The sequence below is a fragment of the Meleagris gallopavo genome, chromosome 4 (genome assembly GCF_000146605.3).
Source record: "Meleagris gallopavo isolate NT-WF06-2002-E0010 breed Aviagen turkey brand Nicholas breeding stock chromosome 4, Turkey_5.1, whole genome shotgun sequence".
Taxonomy (NCBI): Eukaryota; Metazoa; Chordata; class Aves; order Galliformes; family Phasianidae; genus Meleagris; species Meleagris gallopavo.
This window is the reverse complement of record NC_015014.2, coordinates 18,740,311-18,761,785: the sequence shown is the minus strand read 5'-3', so window position 1 is coordinate 18,761,785 and position 21,475 is coordinate 18,740,311. Positions and strand designations below refer to the sequence as shown.

General features: G+C 40.7%; 1 protein-coding gene across 1 annotated transcript in view; it reads right to left on the bottom strand.

Moving 5' to 3' along the window:
* Nucleotides 1-2,367: 2,367 nt before the first annotated feature.
* The window catches only part of LOC109367481 (adhesion G protein-coupled receptor L3-like), a 31,696-nt gene continuing 12,588 nt past the window's right edge, over nt 2,368-21,475 (bottom strand). Inside the window, exon 2 of the mRNA XM_031553261.1 lies at nt 2,368-2,519. Coding sequence (XP_031409121.1) covers nt 2,383-2,519 — 137 coding nt within the window. The 3' untranslated portion in view covers nt 2,368-2,382. The remainder of the gene's footprint in view (nt 2,520-21,475) is intronic.

The window sequence follows — 21,475 nt, the reverse complement described above, 5'->3', positions numbered from 1 at the left end:
AGAAAAAAAAAACAGAAAAAAAACCCACATGATTTTTAGAACGTCCTAATGGATTTTGGGCACTGAGGCTGGAAATGAGACAGCATATGCATAGCTAGATGTACATGTCCCAGGGCTAAAGGAAAGCCTTGCTCTTCCTCAGGAGATAGTACCAATTACCATATTTTTAACACCCCCCCAGATACCAGCTAATGGATTGGCTGCCTCCCTGGTTCTCTCCCATTAAATTACAAAAGGGATTCAAGTCCTTACCAGCATGTGGCACCAGCAATATAATTCCTTCCACCCTAAGCAGTCCTTTCTTTAAAATGTCTCAGCTGGGGGGTGGATGGCCCAGTGGAAGCAGTTAATGCAGCAGTTTATGTTGAACAAACTCTATTTTACCTTCTCTGCAAGTGTTGCAACTGTTCTGCGTGATAGACATTGCCCTGCTCCTGTTGGCAGTGGCATTCATCTTGCAGAAGTAGCTATGCCCTTCCAAATGGCAGATTACTGAAGGCTTTTGATAAACCTTAGCTCTTTTACCTTGGAGAAAGTAAGGCACAGCATCATCTTTGCTGTTGTTTCATTCTCCTTGCTGTTTCATTCCATATAGACTGCTTCAGACCCCATGACAAAGATGTACACTGACCTATTCTAATTAAGTTCTGAATCATTACGTTCAACATCAAAGTAAGATTTGAGTGAGAAGGTGCTGAAATTCCTATCTGTTTCTGCTTTATTGGAATGCTTTGCTAAAAAATCTGCTTCTGGCTGGCAAGTTTTATTATAAACCTTGAGGTTTTCACGTAGCTTAGAATAAGTTGACGATCTCATATGTGTCAAATCTCATCTTTGGGTGCACCTCACCCAAAAATGAATGGAAGCTGTAGACTGCCAGGAGACTGTACATGATTGATCTGACTCACAACAAGCCTAACTTTGGAGACAGCACTGTGAATCCAGCATCATCCGCCCTCCAGAACACAGTTCTACCTCATAGAGATGCAAGAGGAACTACCAATGAATAATTGTGCTGAGGCTGCTTTTGTACAGCAAGAGTCAATTCCTTCATTTTCATTACTTCATCAGCTGAGAAAACACACATTCACACTTTCAAAGGCAAACAAACGTTTACTTGATCGAATTACAGATCAAGACACACGGATGGTGATGGAAAAGCTCACTCAAACTTAAGACAGCCTTTCATACTAAGTGCATTAATGGTATGCTTTCATTTAGTCTACAAAGTCCTTCGACTATTGGAGGTGTAGGGATATGTTTGCAGTTGCAGCTGCAATTCACTGAGACAAAGGTTGTTCTGTCTCTGAGAATATTAGAAATGCACAAAGAATTGAAATTTAGAGGACAGATTTTTTCATATTATGTAATGACAGTGAGCTTATCCAGACTAATCTTTCATTAACATATTTTTCAAGGACATACTTTTAGAGAAACATACCCACACAAACACGCTCTCAGCCTTACAGTGCTGGGGCAGAACGGCATAATCACTACAAAGGACAAGCCCGTACCCTTCCTGCCACTGCAACACATTTTGAAGGGCAGGAGAAGGAAACAAAACAAAACAAACAAACAAAAAACCCTAATCTATAGTGTTATCTGCCTGCTAGCACGCTTTGGCTGCATTATTTTCCTCCCATTCCTTTCTTCCATAACACTCCTTGTGTTTGTTGTTCCTACACATTCCTGAAGCTGATCAAGAAATCTCTTTGTATGCTGCTTGATTTGTAGCAGTGAATGCATACTCTGGGTCTGAGCCCATTTCCCCAGGCCACGGGAAAAACAGTGAGGGTTCATCACAATGCAGCTAGGTGAAGATCCTCTAAATCAGGCTAAGAAATCAAAGGCTCACTTTCATATCACCTTATTTTCCCAATTCAACAGAGGCACATATCTTAGCAGAGCTACTCTGGGTTCAGTCCACATATATTAGCTACTAGTCAGGTAACCTAAAACTGGAGTCATCCTCTGGAGTTACCATGTCTCCCTACCAATTTTGAAAAAATTCTTGATAATAGTAACATGGATGGAATCCAGGACCGAACTGCTGCAAAATACCTATGTACCTTCACTCACCTGAAGGCAGCCGAAATATGCTTTTATGCATACTGCTACAAACCCCCCTTGCCTGTGCACTATAATTAGAAAGGAAATGTGGAATGCAGAGGGCAAGAGCTGAGGTGCACATATCCCAAAAGTGAACTAGTGGAGAAAGCAATATGACTTGTGAACAAAATGGTATACTCAAAGCTACGTAATGTGGCACATGGGACACAGTTCTCTCTCATACAATACTTCCAGAGGAAATTATTTGCTCCTGAGCACTTGGATGAAGAATGCTAACTGCAGCTACTCAATGAACAAATGAATGATATATACTCATGTACTTGGCCCTTTCACAACGCACATGCATGGAGACTGCACCTCTGACTCACCCTTAGATGGTGGTCGCTCCAGATCTGAATCGAGGTGGATCGGTGGGGCAATATAGGAAACCTGCCCATGGTGAGCCTGCCCTGTGGACAAATAAGTGTTTTAGTTGTGCTGTTTTCTACAGAAATCTATTAGGGTATAATTAAACATACAACATTTTTGTGGCCCAGGACTCAGAACAAGTTTGTATTTTTTCTAAAGCACATTTTTCACATACACCAATGTTCAAAAGGAAGATGAACTTCCATTTGGTAAAGGCATCTACTCAGAACTTATACCTGTTTTACCATGTACATTTTGCACAATGTTCTCTTAAGAGGCCATATGCCACAGAAGTCAACCAGTTTCACAAAAACCCATTCAATGTGTTAATTTCACTCAAAGAGGCAAACTAGTAGTTCTGCGTCACAAAAATTTCTGAAGGAAGTATGGTATGAAGTACAACTGCATCTGTTTGTCCCATCTGCAGAAGATACAGATTCTGCTTTGTGGAGCTTAGCATTGCTTTCACCTGAATGGAAGCTTTTCTGTTCTCAACACTGCCATGCAGCTTCCAGTAGGTAGAGACTCAATTCTTCTCCTGTAATTCGGAAGTAACTATATCAAGAAACTTTTATTTATAATAAAAAACATGTTGTTATAATTCATCTATTTACTGTAACAATTTACAGGGTTGTTAATCTCTTTTTCTAAACACGGAAAGTTAATGACACATAGATTACGATAACAGCTAGAGTAACCTTCCTGTTTCAAGTAATATTCGTGCTGCAATAAAAGCAGTTGATTCCTCTTATGAGGCACATTCCAAATAATTAATATGGCTCCCTGTTGACACTTGCTGTTGTTGCTCCAAGCAATTTCCAAGCTAGCATCACAAGCAGCAGAGCAGTGGTACACTCTTCAGGCTTCTTTGTAATGAAATCCAGGAATACCATGAGAACAGTATGCTAGTGCACATAATATGTTGAGAACGTCTCTTCAGGGGTATAAAATATTAATGGAAAAGGGGGAGGGAGGGAAAGCATGTTTGAGTGGACAGTATATATTTACTGCTTTACACTGAAGCTGACTTAGATAATTTGCATTATTAGCCATACAACAACTGGACATTATTTAGGTTTAAAATCTAATGACACACCATAAATTCTATATTTGCTTTTAAGTGTTTTAACATGGGAAATCTGCTTCAGGCAAACCCATAGCTAATAATGAGTTACCCTGCTTTCCTCTTCTCGTTTCCATGTTAAAAATCCATTTAATGTCATTAATGAATACAAAGTCATCATCTAATAGCTGATTGGTTCTGCAGTGGAAATAGGCAGCCTGCTCTACTTTATGCTGCTCAAAGTGCAGATCAGTGTCCTTATAACTATGCAACAGGCTCCTTACTTGCTGCATCCCAGACACTACCAAAATGCAAAATAACTGAGGTTGGAAGAGACTTGTGGAAATTGCTAGTCCAGTCCAAGGACAGCAAAAGTTAATTGCTCAGAACTGCATCCATTTGGAGTTTGAAGATTTCCAAAAGGAGGGACTCCGCAGTCTCTCTGAGCAACCTGTACCAGTGCTCAGTTACTAGCACGGGGAAAAAAAAAAGAAAAAAAGAAAAAAAAAAGCAGCTTATTCTTATAGAATCACAAAGTTTGGAAAAGACTTCCAAGATCATCTAGTCCAAACGTCAATCGTGTTCAAATGGAATTTCTTGTTTTTCAGTCTGTGCCCACTGCCTCTTGTCCTATCACCGGATGCATATGAAAAGAGTTTGGTTTTGTATTCTTTATTCTCCACCTCTGCACTCCAATCAGGAACCTGGACACATCAATAAGATGCCCCTGGACCACACCTGCTCCAAGCATAACAGTCCCAACTCTCTCACAGTGAGATGCTTCAATCCCTTTATCTCACTGGACTGATGCCAGTAAGTCCTTGTCTCTCTTGTACTGAGAAACTCAGAGCCAGGCCCAGAATCCAGGTGCATCCCCACCAGTGCTGAGCAGAGGGGCAGGATCACTTCCCTCAATCTGCTGGCAATGCTCTGCCTAATGCAGTCCAGCATTCTGGTGGCCTTTTCTGTCCCATGGGCACATTGCTAGCACACCTTTTTTTTTCCCCTCATCAAGTCTTCTTGGGACCAAGTAATCCCTAATACAAAGAACGAATAATTCTACTGTTTTGAAGGGTTAGGTTGGAGTAAAGAAGACACGTGCACAATACAAAAGGCTGCTAAATATCTGTGAGTTTGCTTAGACATTCATTATGATTCAGTAGTAACTATAGAATTTATGAACATTTATGAATGTTTTACAAAAGCTTTTTTACCTAATACGGAGGAAGTAGTAGCATCAAATGCTCACTTGTGACAAATGAAACAAGTCGCTAAAAGCTTTTATCTACTTGCTGCTGATACAAAACATACCTCTTCCAAAAAATATCAAACTTGACTCCTGTCAGATAGTATGCTTTTCAAAATGTTAAAAAAATCAAATTTTGAGTGTTAATACTCTATATAAAAGCAGTGCATACAACACCTGTGCTACATTTTGTGGGCATGAATACCAACTTAGTTTTGAGACTCATCAGTCTTTCCATATGAGAAACAAAATCTCTCCAGCTCTCCACTGCTATCTGTGGCCCTCGTTATGCATTCATGATCAAGATCCCATGCAAACTTTCTTGTTAATCAAAAGAATAACATTTTTTCATTGATTTTACTATTACTGGCAATGGTGATATCTGAGGGCATGGAGGGAAGAGAGCCAAGGGGTGGTGACTGAAGAAGGCCTCAGAAGTAGGAATGTTGCACAGTACACAGAGGCAGCCCTTATGTCAGGGGACAAAACTTGATTATCAAAGTAATGAGTCCTTCCAGATTTAACAGTATTAAAAATTTTCCCAATGACTCATAGTGTCATAGGACTACAGAATATCCCAAGTTGGAAGGGAACCATTAGGATCACAGAGACCAACTTTTGGCTCCACACAGGACCACCCAAAATTAAATAACACATTAAATAACACAACTCCATTGAATAACATAATTTTACCTAATGAAACGATGTAAGATCTTGAGGATGATGTCACTGGCACAGCTCAAGTCAGTCACAAAGACTGACAGAACAAGTTTTTTTCCAAATTATACCAATTCCTGTCCATTTTATATGAGTTTAGCAGTTTTGGATGCTTACCTCAAGCCTCAGCTCTAGGACTGAGCATCCCCAGGCAATCCCCCCTCTCCAGGTCCAGTTATCGCAAGGAAACACTTGGAAAGGAGTAGGCATAAATCTTATAAAAAGAAGGTAGAAACACTCAACCTCACCCTCTTCAAATCCCCTGGTCCTTTAGCTGTCTTCTATACATGCTGGGTTTGCACAGCAGACCTTGTACCACCGTAACGTGGGACACGGGCCTCCCGTGCTCACATGACTGTCTCTCAATCTATTAAGCTTTGATGTACACCTGCACATCTATTAGTTCAGAAGTTTATCTGATCTCACTCAAAAGCCTGAAGAGCTGCCCACTCAGGCTAGCCACTTCTGAGCTGTTGCTCGGGTATCTGTGCCTATGGGAAAGGAAATAGATGTTTTCAGGCCCTTCCCAAATTTTATGGAACACTCCAAAAATAATAGCACCTCTTCAAATTAGTGGCCCAATTTTAATAATTAAAAAATAAGAAGAAGAAGAAGAAAAAAAGTCTATTTCTAAAAAAATATGAAAGGTCAAGATGCCTCTCTTGCTGACGGAAAGCTGGGCTCGCCTTGTATTACAACAGCTTGCATGGCCCTCTCCAAATCCCACTCTGACTATAACCATCTGGTGTTTCAGCAGCCGGCTCTCAGGTAAAAAAGTAAACAGCAATCAAATGTAATCATCAAAGTAACACGTGATGAAGTTGCCAATTTTGTATCTAATTGCTTCAGTCAGGCTCCGTTTCCTTTACTCTTCTTGCCTGTGAGGAGCAGCCGCCATCATGGCCTGTTCAGTAGGGCAGAAAGGAATTGCTGACAGCACGGTGCCTCTCCTGTAAGCAGCAGGAGAGGGGACAGAGAGACCCTTGTGCCATGTGATCGGCTGAAAAAAAGAAGGGTTAATGCCAGAATGCCACCGTGGTTTGCTTCCTCTCTGCTGCTTTTTTCCATAGTGTGTTGCAAGGATTCAGGCCTGGCCAACACTGCATAAACATCAAAAATGCTGTTTTTGCTAGCGGATTTCATGCTCTCACCGGCATGTCCAGTCAGCCAGCACAGCTCGGCTCTACTCCTTCCTGCTGCAGCACAAACTCTCAGGTGAGGCAGAGCGAGCACCGAGCTCGGCATGGGCACCCTAAAGGCGCTGCCTTCTGAATGCGAGGTCTCTCTCTACACTCCGTAGCCGCCATTTTGCCAGTGAAGTACAGAGGCGGCTGGGTAAATCCATCTGGTGACATGGCCTCCCTCAGGAGGAGGAAACAGAAGAGATGTCTGCAGACTGAAGGAGCGCCTGGCTCGCCATTACGTTCAGGTCTGACATGTGAGAGATGCAGCATCTTGGAAAGCTGCTAAGTTACAAGAACAAAGATAGTGTTTTGTGAGGAATGCAGGAAATGTAATGGCATGGCCCGAGGGATAACTTTGTTAAGGGATCTGGATGCTTACAGATACAAAATAAACATTCACAGTCTTCAGAAATCTGCCCTTAAGTTATTTTAGTCATCTACAGATTCCATGATAATGAAACCACAGGAAAAAAAATACACGCACTAACAAAAAAATAGCAATACAGCAGTCTTACCTGTTTACACATAAAAATGCTTCCCCTGTTTCTTTTCGGAAACACACCTAGCACCTGTGCATATGACAGTGCAGACCTCCCTCCTGACCCTGTTCCAAGCATCCAGTGCCTGGTTTTCTCTGGGGGTGAAAGTTCCCTTTCTTGACTGTCCCCATCCATGGGAGATCACTACAACATGTTTTTTTTTCTGTCATGTCAGATTGCATCACTTGCTCTGTTTTCTACCCATTTTCCAGCCTCCTTCGGTATGTTTTCACCTTCCACTGGCTCCCTTCTATTTTTGAGATCTTTCTAAGACTGCCTAGCTAGCATTTCACACAGAATATTTCATTTAATTTTGTGCCTGCAGCTCTCACGACCCGGAGTTCCCTTACACTGCCTCTGTCTCCTATATGCTTTCAGCACCTTTGAATACAGCCACCTCTATGGACTGAGTTCCTCATTCTGTTTATCCGTTCGCTTGGATTACTAATGAGTAAGTTAATAACCGTGAAACCGCACATTAATTCCTGAGATTTTGATTTCAGTTCTTCACCTCGTTTTTTTGTTTTTTAATAACAATGGACTGGACACACACCAGTTAATTTGAATACGCACGTTTTAAGAGAAAGTCTCAGAAAACGTATAAATAGTTTTACCAAAATAACTACATACAAAATTTCATTTCTACACTGCAGCTCTCCCCTCCCAGCTGAACAACTCAATTTTTAAAAGCAATCTAGTTTGTCTGGTATGAGCTGATCTGTAAAAGACAACATTACTTTTTGACCAAATTTCTGTAATCCTTCATTAACGGAATTTTTTAAAAAAATCTGATTTATTATTTAGCTGAAGACTGCACCCACTTTGTTGGATTGCAATTTCCAAGATAATCACTCTTACCCTTTTTAAATTCAAAAATTAGTACATTTTTCTTGCCCTTTTTTCTTCCACTTATGGGTCTTTTTGAACAACATAGCATGTAGGCATATATAAAAACATACGGAAAGAAAAATTAAAAAGCTGCAGGCTTGCTAACAAACTCTACTTACATGCCATTAAACAAATTTCATTTAGACCTATTACTCTGCATATATTCAAACTTCTCCCAGCAGCCTTTTTACTGCCTTTTATCGATGATTATCTTTGCTAAACATCATTTCCTCACTGCCCACCCTTTTCCATTTTGCATTAAAAGCTCTTTTTAAATAAAGCTTTTATAAAGCCATTCCCTACCTCAGACATGTTAGAGTTAGCACTGATTCTGTCCACTGCTTCATTTACTCACAGACTTCATTAGAGTTTCTTTCTTTTGTCTGTACATCACTCTTTCATCCTTTTAACTCCTTAGGGTTACTGTAGCTCATCACTCTCTCTTCTCTCCCCCTCAGGCTTAATTCCTTGTCCTTCACTCGAAGCCTCACACACTTCTGAATACAAGAAAACCCTCTTTTCCAAATGATGCTCTCTGAGTACATTAGCTCTGCACTTTTGCCATTTTGCCTCTCATACCTGAAATGATTGTGAGCTTAAAACAACTGCGGAGGGAAAAGTATGGTACCTGTGAGCAAAGCTGCACAATGTCTGTGGGCAGGGCAGGAATGCTAGGAGCAGCTCTAAAACAAGGAGGATGGGGTCCCTGGCACCATGACCATAGTGTGGGCAGGTGGTGGCTGCACGCAGACAGCTTCTTGATCACAGCTACTTTATGCAGTTAGAGGCTACCAAAACCAGAATTTTCTGGATAACCTACAAACTGTGCTGAAGAGAGTGCTCCTGCACAGTTAGCACAATAAGCAAATGTTTCTTCTCCCATTCCTTGCTTGACAGAAGTGAAGTTACAGCACTGCAACTTCATTCATTGCTTCTGAAGCTGTTTCCAAACTTATATAATTGCAGCTCTCTAAAATGTCTATATTGTGTAGATATATCTTAAGATACACATGTATTATGTATCTTAATTTCTACATATAATACAAAGCCTGAGTGTGGGAGATTCAGGACTGCACTTTTTACTTTTCTTTTGTTGCTTTTTGTTTTTGCCTGTTATTTTTATTTATTTATTTATTTTTAAATGAGAAATTTACTTTCATGTGTGAATTACACTACTATGCCTTCCAAAGATTTTCATGAGGAATCAATTTGCAGGAAAGAAGAAGGTGGGTTCTCACTTCCCTGTAGCAAGATGCAGCTGATTTTCCCAGTACCTACCAATGCAACACAGGGCTGTCAAATGCAAACCCTGGAGCTGAGGAAGAAACGTCTCTAAAGGAAGCAGGGAGAAAGGTGAATTGGGTGGATGTTTAGCTAAGACCCTGTCATGCATGCATCTCATGTTTTGAAGTAAATGCAAATCCACAAACAACGCCTGGCAGCATATGTGTGAGCAGAAAGCATGATAAAATAGGCTAATCTTTTCTGAGGATGTACTATTCTTGCTTTGAATCTGTCACAACAAACAGCAGCCTTAACCACGAGGGAAAGGAAATCAAAATGGCCTTTTTGGCCAATTTGACAGTCATTACTTGGGTGGCTCTAGGCTAGCTGAGTTTTTAGGTGTATTCTGCAACTGAGATTGGAACTATATACAAAAATGTTGGCAAGAACAATGCCAGAAGAATGGGTTAAAGACTGATTATTACAGCAGCTGAAGCAATTGGAGGCTTTTCACTACTGGCAGCTGCATACTTTCAAGAGAGCTTTTAGGAATCAGAAACTCAAGACACAGTTGAAGTCGGGGCAAGGAAGCTTCTTCAAACCACAATGAGATTCTTCCCTGTGCTGTGCAAATGTTGTAGTTTGAGTTCTGTGTTTATATGAACCTTACCCCTCTGTTAAAGACTTAAAACATTTGTTTTAGGAGGGCTTTAGCTCTGCAGACTCCAGTACGTGTCCTAGAATTTATCCTGCCTGGTATACAAGGTGGGAAAGAAGAAGAAAAAGAGTGAGGAAATACTCCACACATGCTGTTATAATTAAAAAATATTAAATATCTCCTATCTTCCCCACAGACAGCAGCAGGTGAGGGAAGGCCCCCTCCAGATCTAACTTTCTCCAGAGCCTGAGGCAGGGAGCTGACCTGCATTTTCTAAGATCTGCTCCCCAAAAGCTTGCCAGCAGGCTAAAAGAAAGACACACATCATATTACTCTTTTCTTGCCAGATGTGTTCATCATGTTATGAAATATGATTTATCTATCATCCGCACTGGAAACTGGGGAGGGGAGAGTGATTTTGGTGCAGTTGAAACCAAGGGGTTTGGAGCAAATATAATACTTAGAGCCCTGGTGGAGATGATAAATATCCATAAGCAAGAACTGCCCAGAGCGGGTTTAGCAATGACAAATACAGCTGCGCCTCAGAGGGTTTTCTTGGCCACCTCTCAAAGATTTAATCTGATACGAGGAGTGCTGTGCCAGCTCTTATTGTCCTTACTCTGTTCTTTTCCCAAAAGTCAACCAGGAAGTTTTCATCTGCCTTAATGGGCTGTGGATCAACTCCAGCAAACTCTGCCTCGTATGGGGCTGAAAAGACTTGATACAGAAAAATTTGGAAGAGTTTTTAGGGAGAAACCTAGCCAAAGCCATCCAGTCCATCTCCGGCAGAGGCAAAATAGTTCCTTATGTTGTTTTGAAAGGTATCTCCTCAAGGCTGCCCACTGCTTCCTCCAAGGTACTAATCAACAGATCTTGCTGTCAAGATTTCATCTTTGTTTTTCCTTTCTTGGAGGAGGGATCCTAATGCCTTCCTGCCTGAGATGTTTCTGCCTTATTTTTTTTCCTCTTGCTTGTTCTTTTTCAACACTTCACTTTTTAGGGCCCTGCTCTTCTTTCCCATGCTCTCAATAGTGCTTGTATTTACTCTCCCCACTCCTACTATCAGCATTTATTAAAAAGGACGCAACTTCACATTATAGATAACTAATTTAACAGTGGTCTTCACAAGGCCACGGATTTCTATACCTTCCCTTGCAGCAGATCTGGGAATTAATGCAAGTACAGATCAAGCTAGAGCTGATCTGATGAAAAATGACCCACCAAAAACAGTAGTAATTAGTTTTCTGCTGGCTCAAAGAGCACATCCAATTCATCCTGCCATAGGAGTAGTGCCAGAGCTGATACAAAGGCAAGGGTAAGAACGAAAGAGCCAGAGTGAGGGTGGAATGGGGACAGCTAACAGTCTCAGTGTAACATAAAACCACACCTGTGAACAGTAGGAGCACTGTATCTAGATGCTCCCTCTGTTCTTACACAAGACTCCTTGCCCCAGAGATTCCCACCAGTTTCTTCCTTTCTTTGCCACCTTTCAGACAGCTTTTAAGCTACCTGCCAGTATAATTTAGAGCACTATATCTCACTGCTCCAGGTCAAAGGTTTTATTGAAAGCCATACATGTGACAGCATGCTTACTCCTCGCATATGAAGTCTACAACACAACCCTATCTTTCTGTTAATTCGGCTGCTGTTGTTAACACAGGAAGAGGAGCAGTGGGAAAGAGGAGAAATCAGGCAGTAGTTCTTGCAACACTGAGCTTAAAGTTCAGCAGCAAAGCATCCGGGCGGGTTGTCAGAGAAATCAGTGGAGATGCTGGACTATATGGCAGGAGACACGTTTGAAGCAGACAGGTAGATGTGTGACTCACCAGCACAGAGAGGGTAATTGAAGTGTCTTGTAGTTTCAAATATTGTGAGATGTGGTCCAAGAATTTGTCACTCTCACTTTCTTCCATTTGTGACAGCCTATAGCAGATGTCCACTTCAATATGCTTTTACTTTCCAGTCTACGTTTTTGCATGCTTAGCATGGTGTCCGTCCCCATATCACACCTCTCTAGTACTACCTATATCTCCACTGTGATCTTTTTTCCTGCACCATTCCCTGAGTAGGTAAGATCTCACCATCACTCACTTTCTGTGTCAGACACATCTTTCCCCAGGAATCCATGATAGCAAGCCTCCGAGAAACAGCTTCAGCATGCAGGGCTGCTTCTCCAGCCCCTCACATGCATCCACTGATCCTGCTTAATGACCTTCATCACTACACAACCACATACCACACTAACTTTAACTCTGCACTTGCTGTGACTCAAGAGTGACCGCAGCCCAAATGGGACTGCCAGACAATAAAGAATCTTCTTCATTACAGGTATTTTTATCCACTGTTGTCATTAATAAAGCGCAAGAAGTTGAGTAATTTGTTTTCAAAGAGGGTCAGCACACCCTAACTTCATTAATCACTTCTTTTGATCTATCACAGAAGCTCTGAGACAAGCAGTACAGCCTGCCTGGCTCTGCTTCCAACTTATTACCAAGCTTGAGCTAAACTGAGGTGCAGAGATGTTGCAAGAGGGATATACTTAATCCTACAGCAAGCGATCGAGCAAGAAAAGAGATTAACACTAAAGAAATTAAGTGACAGTGGGTATTTCTTCCATTAACTTAAAACAAAACAAAACAAAAGAACAACAACAAAAACAAACAACAATAATCTAAGACACCTCATTTTTTTTCCTTTATCTTTTTTTTATTTTTGAGATAATATAAGTTATGTCTCAGTGTGAAGGACATGGCTGCCTGTAGAGAGATTTTGACAACTCCCCTCTGAGTGCTAAAATGCTGTCAGCTGAAAAACCGAGCTGTTTGGGCAAATTGATCCAACTCTGACAGACTTCCTCTTTGTTTTTATGTTTTCTCTCTCAATCAAAAACCTTCTAAAGAAGTCAAGTTTGCAGATCCATTTGGAGAAGGGGAAAGGAGGGGAGATCACCTACCTTTGCAGCACAGCTCTTTAACCTAGATGTCAGGACAGACTTGCCACATGGAGGGGAAGGTCTCAAAAATCTCACTCAGCCTCCCAATTGATGTGCTATACACAAAAAGATGATTTCTCTAACTTGTGTATAGCAACCATATACGGCCTTTCTGAATACAGGGCAGAATCTATACATTTTGCAGTTAGACATTAACAGCATAGGGAGCTGAGATTTTAGGCCAGGGTGTATCTCTAATGCCAGTAACAGGCAAGCAGCTAGAGCAGGTGCCTAAGACAGCTTGAGGTTTCTTCAATAATCATTAGGAATCATCTCCCCCTTCCTCAGTCCTAAGAAAACGAAATCTGAGCATTTTTAAGCCTTGTCCCTAGCTGTGAATATATCTGTAGACTTTCCGCATCAGTGACAATTTTGAATACAATTTTTGATGGTCAAATCCTGGGAGTACTCTTACAACTTTATAGCAAAGATTAAGCACGCTGCTGTCACAGTCAGTAAAAGAACATCTTTTCATATTGCCTCAATTGGGTACTCCAGAAATCCCTAGTCCAGCACAGTGAAGCAGTGCCAAGTAACTTAAAAATGTTTTACAAAGTCAACTTGGGGCATTGTTTTTGCTTTCTTTTCACCTTTGGAATAACACAGCTTTACAACTTGACTGCTGTCCTGTTCACTGGGTGCTTCTCCACAGTTTTTCTAGCAAAGTCTCACAGAAAAGTGATTTTTATTTCTCTTTCCACTTCACCCATTTGTTGTCAGCTAGGGGAACCCAGGCTCAGTGTGACCAACTTTCAAAGACTACTTTTGAAGACTTGTGCACTAAAATTGCTTATTTGTAAATTCAAAGAAATCTAAAATCTATAGTGTTAACAGTGACATTTTCAGTGAAGCTCACTACTGACTTCATAAACATAATTATGTCCCCTTCTATTGCCTCACAAAGCCAGAAACAACATGAGAGGTTTCAACATCTGTCTCTCTCATTCTGCCATCCTGCACTTGCTTCCTTACAAGGACAGGGACTGAGAAGTTTGCAGTGGATCAAAAACTGCACAAGCCCAACAACTTCTATGCACAGAGCATAGGTCCATATATCAAACATCGTTCTGCAGAGATGATGTTTGTTTCACACAAGGTCAAATAGCTTTTTTTATTATTATTATCAGATTTTTTATATTTGGAATTTAAGCTTCTTCAACCATGTGTCTAGATTATTCTTATCTTAGTTCCCACGATGTTATTGTAAGGCCTTTGGATGACAGTTTTGATTACAAGTCTGCACACTTCCTAGAAAAACACAATCCTGATTGGTACTTGTTGAATAATGCATACTAATTCCAGCCTGAGACTCCTTCGCACTGAATGAGTCATGGTGAATGTCTATCCTCGCAGAAGGCAGCAGCAGGCTCTACAAGGGCACTGCTCTGTGGTTTCAGCACTGGGACAAGGTACTTCAGGTTCCCAAATTTCCTGATACATCAGTTTGTCTGCATACATGCAAGGGGAAGAGCCATGCTACACTACAGTTTGTTGCATCTGTCTAGCTCAAAGAAGGATTACAGGAGGCATACAGCATAACTGGAAATCAAGTAATAGAGTCTGAAAAGTACATAAAAAATGGCATTTCAACCCAACCAGAAACCTTTTCAGCTCCTTCTGCATTAGGTTCGTCATCTTTGAAAGAGTGAAAGAGAATGCTACAAAATTAATAGAAAGCTTCAGTTCTGAATATTTACCTTTGCAACAGACGATATTTGATTTGTACTCAGAGGTATATTCCACCACTTCCAAAACAGAATGACTGAACAGCTCAGTGCAAGAAAAAAGGATTTTGTTTTTCATTTAGAGGCTAAACTCTTCAGTTGCTTTAATGAATGTACACTTTTATATGCTCACATGCTTGTCATCGTAGTCCTGACCACTATCTCAAGCTAAGCTTCCTCATACATGCTAACCTTTAGCCTCGCATTTGAGTCTTTTAAGTAGTCTTTTGATCAAAGAACTGACAAATGCAAGCTTCAGTTCTCTGGCTGAACTGGCAGCTGTCAGTGATGAGATGCTCTTCATTCACCTCTCATGATCTGTGCAAAGAAGAAACACCAGTATTTCTGAATATTTGTGCAAACGATGTGGGATTCAAAACTTGCAATAAATTAGTTTCGCACTGCGCAATGATTATGACTTCTTCATTGCTGAGTATGGATACGTGCTTGTCTTCCCTGGATCAGGGAAAGAACAAAGCAACGTATTTAGTCGTTGTTTTGTATCTCATACCATTTGAGGTTATTCCAAATAACATTTAGATGGTTTGATGCTACTCAAAGGAAGGAATAATTTCTGGGTTTGCTCACTGGGACTGAATTCCCACTCTCAGTAATAATGGCCATTACAACTCTGATTGCCATAATAGTTTCAACTGAAGTAGCAGTGACTACTGAAGCAATGGTCCCTGCAGGTGCAGGGAAATGTCACTTAGGAAGGTGGCTTTGCAACTCCCTGTGTCTGTCTATCATTTCAAAGTGAGTTTAAGCTCATTCTCACAGGCGACCTTTTTGTGTAGGAGCTCAATCTTTCACTGTCCTTCCCAGCAGAGACAACTTAATTAGATATAGGGTTTCCTTCTCAAGTTACTGGATTTGAGGATTCACACTGTTGTTACTTCCAGGCAGTTCAAACAGAGGCAAAAATGGACAACAAATGGGGGGGGGGAGGAAATCCTTAAAAAAACAAACAACAAAAAAACAAAGATAAAACCTGACACATCTCTGAGCAACACAAGACTTGCCTTCACAGTAGGATGAAGCCCTGGCATTCAGTCCCATAGTGATACATTGAGGGAGCAAGTCCTCTGAAAGTATTTTCCTATTCAAGAAGCCAGTCAAAAATTTCCAGTTACTTTCACGTGGATGAGAAGCCAGATTGCAAACTGCCCTTTACTTGAGACAAAGGTGGCTTTTTGCAAAGTTTAAACTATTGGGATATTTTATTAAGGAGTGAGACCAGGAGAAGGGATCAATTACAGGAAAAAGTGGAATGCAACAAAATATCTTTACTACTGATTGAGGGTAGATTCTACACTTTTTGCTTAACGAGCTGGATGAGCAGGGAAGCAGATTTTCCCCAGGTCCCTCAATCACACTGATTGTAAAGGTTACAAATGACCGGAACAAGCTTAGAGAGCTCCCAGAACAAACAGGGAAAAAAACAAACAAACAAAAACCAACCAACCAACCAAACAAACAAAAACTATGAAAAAGCCTTGGTTTGAAATGATATTGCTCCAAAGTTGGTGCTGGAAAGATACTTCACAATCAATCTCAAGACACACCCCAAATTCTGAGATTACATCCTAGTTCTTTTAATCCAAAAGCAAATAAAACCCACCAAAATAATTACTATTATGGATTTAGGCATTCCTTTATTGTGTCCCAGATCTTCACAAATTATATTTTAAAGCTTTTCTTTCCATTTAGAAATGCAAGAATACCTTTGTACTTTTAAACAAAACTGAATATGCAATAATCATACAGACAAGCTCAACAATGCTGTCAGTAGAATTGACAGCCCTGAAATTTAACTTCAGAACAAAAATACAGAGCTCGTTCTCACAAAAATATGTGCACTTCTGCGGGGCACTGAGGAAATGAAGGGAGTACAGTGCCAGATGCCCAGCATCTTGGTGCGCTGATAGCAAAGTTAAGCTGCTGAGCTCTGCACAGGAACTCACATGCCTTTTTCGGCCAGATCCAGTGGGACAAACCATCACAGGGGGATAAGTTGGGAACTGGAATATCTCTAAACAGCCAAAATGTCTGGGCAGCCCCAGTCTGTTCAGATCCATGATAACATGAATTAGGGGATACGTTTTAGCTACTCAGTGTGTACACCAGAAACATGCATAGAAATACTGAGACAGCTAGAATTGTTAATGGGAGAATGGGAGGTGCTGGAGCAGGTCCAAAGAAAGGCAACAAGGCTTGTGAAGGGCTTGGAGAATATGCCCTATGAGGAGCGACTGAAGGAACTGGGGCTGTTTAGTCTGGGGAAAAGGAGGCGGAGGGGAGACCTTATTGCTCTCTTCCAATACCTGAAAAGAGAGAGTGGGATTGGTCTCTTCTGTCTCATCTGGTGATAGATGACATGACGACGGGAAACAGCCTCAAGTTGTGCCAGGGGAGGTATAGGTTGGATATCAGGAAAATGTTCTTTACAGAAAGCGTTGTTAAGCACTCGAATAGGCTGCCCAGGGAGGTGGTTGAATCACCATTCCTGAATGTGTTTAGAAACTGTTTGTGATACTCAGGACATGATTTAGCAGAGGGTTGTTAGGGTAGTATGGCTAGGTTGTGGTTGGTCTCGATGATCTTGAAGGTCTCTTCCAACCTGAGCAGTTCTATGATTCTCAATCATCTTTGAAATAGCAAGTCAGGTTTTGATTAAACTGGCAACTAGACAAGCAAGGAGCTGCATGCCCTGAGATTACAGAGACAGTAAGCCTCTTTCAAGACAAATGCCCTCATCTTCAGGTGGTGCAAACAGCTGCACTGTGATAAGCAGGGCTGCATCCTCCCACAGAAGCTGCAGATCCAGCCACTCTAGCTGAAAGATCTGTGGACCTTCAGAACCAGTGATACAAACAGCAACCAACTGCATTCAGCTGGGAAGAAGCTACCATTAAGGAAAGCAAAAATGGACACTTTTACAGTGATTTCTAATACAACACAGGAGCTTGTGATATAGAGACTGGCTGCCAACAAGAACCTTCATCTGTGTTGACCTCCTCTCTCAGTAGTCAGTAGGTTTCTTTACAAGGGGCAGGTGGGAAAAATAAAGTGATGGAGTGAGAAGCAGATATCTGGCTTTACCCTCTGACCATCAGAAGCTGGTATGGATCTTCAATCCCATTTATAAAGGTCGGCACCATTCAACAAACTGAGGCATCTTACATTTTCAATTGACAGAAGACAAAGGAAAACAGTCATTCTATCATAATCACCACAAGTTAATGATAATCTACTAAAATTTCACCAGTCTCATCTACAATGATCTCCTATTGAGTAGAAGGTTTCCCACATGAAGAAGTTAGGACCATCTGAGGTCAGCAGTCCTACCTCTCGTGTTTAAGCTAAGACAATTGTTGTAGGCAAACGAAGGCATAGGAAACTTCAGAATTGATCAGTATATATAACAAGAGGACAGACTGCCGTCAGGTAGAGATTGTGTAGATACACTTTGATGTCAGCAAACACTTTTTGATCTGGTTTGTGTCTCCCAATTTTAGACCAAAGGTCCAGGATTCAATTTTAACTACCATCAATACAGCTCTAACATGGACAGAAAAGATTACAAGATAAGTGCAGTATGGGGTGCAATGAAATGAGAAAATACAACAACCATCTGAGGATGCAAAATATGACTCAGCTAGAATTACAATGAACCTCAAAGTATTCAGGAGATGCGGTTGATTAAGGAGAGCCCTACAACATCAAGAGGAAGACTATGCCTACACTATTAGTCTTTTCATATCAGTGCACTTTTCATATCAGTGAAACTTTCGTTCAGAAACCCTGGAAAGGCATAGAGCCTAATTTTTAACCGAAGTCATCTGTGCTTAGCTCTGCAACAACTGATGGCCTCATAAAAAAGACCATATTCACAGCTAGCTCTGCTGGCCAATTCTTACTCGCATCTCTACTTCTGGCATTTTCCACATTTTCAGCCACATTACGCACATCTCAGTTCCCCTTGCTGGTTTGTTGTTAGCACGAGGTACCCAACCATCACAAACTCTGGCACATGCTGTAGCCCCTGCTAAATGCCAATCCCTCTATATGAGCCTGAAGCTGAATCTCAGCCTTTGCATCTAGCAATAGAGATGCAATATGCAGATTTGTCTTAGTATGTAATTAAACACAGCACAATCCTGGTTAACTTGAAATTCCAAATGCATGGTAAAACACGAAGGTTTGCTCTCTGTACAGAGTTAAGGCGCTGATTTTTATATAGACAAACGTCGCCATTGGATGTAGTTAGAGTATCTTCCTAACATGAAATTTATGAAAATAAAAGATTCCACCCCAGAATTTCAAATGAATAAATCATCCAGTAATTCACTTGGTGTGCTTGCTCCTTTTGCTTCAAAATCAAAATACAGGGTACATGATTGATCTTACCCAGTGATCAACAAAATTCAAGCAAATGAAATTCTCTGGTCAGTCTAGCAAGGAGTGCTGGAATTTTCCAACATTTGCCACCAGCACAGGAAAGTTACGAGCTACAGAAGAAGGCAGAGTAAGAAAGAGTCACAAAATAGCCATAGGGTCAGACAGAAAGGTCAGGAAATATTCCTTGGTAGATCCTCTCTAGGCAGCTACAGTACACAGGTTCTCTCCTTGGACTAAAAATGAAATGAGTCCAGGGTATAAGACTCAAGTCAACAACAAGCACTTTAATCACTCCAGCAGGGCTGAAGGGCCAGCTGTCCAAACTAGTGCTGAGCAGAGAAACTTGCCCTCTGAAAAAAATTCTGACATGCAACATCCTTATTTTGTTATTACCTTGAATATAAAGCTAAAATTTCTAGAAGAGTGTGATTTTCAGAGAATGCTGACTCAAAGATAACCAAAACTCTTTTGTTTCCCAAGACTGACTTTTTTTTCCCTTTGGATAATATTAAAACATTCCATGCTAAATGTAACATTAAAATTTAATAGTAACAATATTTTAACATTACTGATGGCAATAGTAGCATCCAAATTACTTGTTTTGATACTTTCTGCCAAAAAAAGTGCAAGTTCCTGCAAAATCTTTTGATTTTATACCAGTGGGACATTTTCCAACATTAAAAACAAACAAACAAAAAAATCATTCTGATGACGATGCATTAGTGTGCTGAGGTCTAAATGTACAATTTCCTACATCTAAGTCCTAGGGCAACATAAAAAACCTTTAACCTTACTAGAGGAAGAAGCTGCAAGCAGTGGTGTCCCAGCCATCTCTGTTTGCCAACTGGATGACTCCTTTCCTGTCTGAAAAATTTTGCTTCTGAACTTCCACCAAAGCTTAGTAACCTGTGTTGTCCTGCATAATGCGAGATAGCATTATGGTGTCAGAGCTTGGACTGCATCTTCACTTCATTAACTGCAGGGTGGTTCAGGAAATCTATCCATCCCTTCACAACTGCAGTACCAAGCCTTGCTTTACCACTGACTAGGCCTTTTCCCAGAGTATTTAATCTTGGTTCACCATCTGATATTATCCAACAGAGCCCACGACTGCTTCTACTTTTTCCCAGGTCTACTTCACACTACTCTCGCCTAAAGGACTCTACAGGCTCGAATAAAAGTAAAGTGATAGAAATGTATCAATTCTTCACATTGCATTTGGAGTGATGTGGGGAATCAAACAATTTGTTCTGCATAGCAACTTCATGTCTGACTAAAGTCAGGGAATCCTACCAAATGCTTGCATCTAGCAGAGCACATTCATTGCTTAGAAAAGATTCCACCAAGAAGAAAAAAAAACAACACACAAAATATAAAAATCTTCTGTCTGTAAAGCAGCAAGTACGTCCCTGCGTTCTGTGAGAACAAAAGTATATTTAGTTAAATCACCTTGGCAACTGAGCCAGCTTGCAAACTCTACTTTTTCAAATATATCTCATCAACATGTAAATCTCTCTCTCTACACAGACACACACATGCATATATATTTATATAAAATGTGTACAACTTACTGTTGATAGTACTTCCTCCAGCATTAGCTGCAGAGCAGTCCATGTCTGATTTCAGCTGCCAAAAGATGAAGTCTCAATACCAAACAGACCTAAATCAAAATCTCAAAGATGCAGGTACGGCTTTTTCCAAACAAGTCAAAGGGCCCTGCAGATGGCCCTCCAAGAGAACCACCCTACAGATGCAGGATGACATCTTTCTGGAGAAGAGCTGCTTCCATGACACAGCCATGGACTTCAAGGCAGGTACTATTTAGAAATGAAGATAACTCTGACCTTGAAACACTGTCCATAAAGAAAAAAGCACAATGTATATCAGTAGATAATGAATCAAGCTGTATAGAAATCTTGAAAGATGTATTTCTTTTCCCTAATGCTTTGAAATTGCCTGAAAAATTTCTTCTTTAATAATTGGATCTATTTTTCAGGCATTCAGTAGAATGATCTTTACGTTGTTAATAAACACGTTTGTCTAATGAATATCTTTTAGTAATCTTGCCTCTAATTCAGGAAACCCAAGTGCAGCTGAGACAAAAATATGCACATACTAAAAGCTCAAATTGAAGAAAAAAAATCAATTCCAAGTTAAATTACCCATCTTAAATTTCAGTATAAAGCCTACTAGAAATACTGAGTTCTTGAACTTCAATTAATCTTTAGCTCTTAAGCCAGAAGGGAAAAGGATTCTTCAGAGTATCAGAAGAGAAGCTGAAAGAGCTCAGGCCAGCTTGCCAATGGACGTCACTATTGCTTAAACTTTCATCCGTGGCTCTGCTGGGCTGTTTAACTCGTG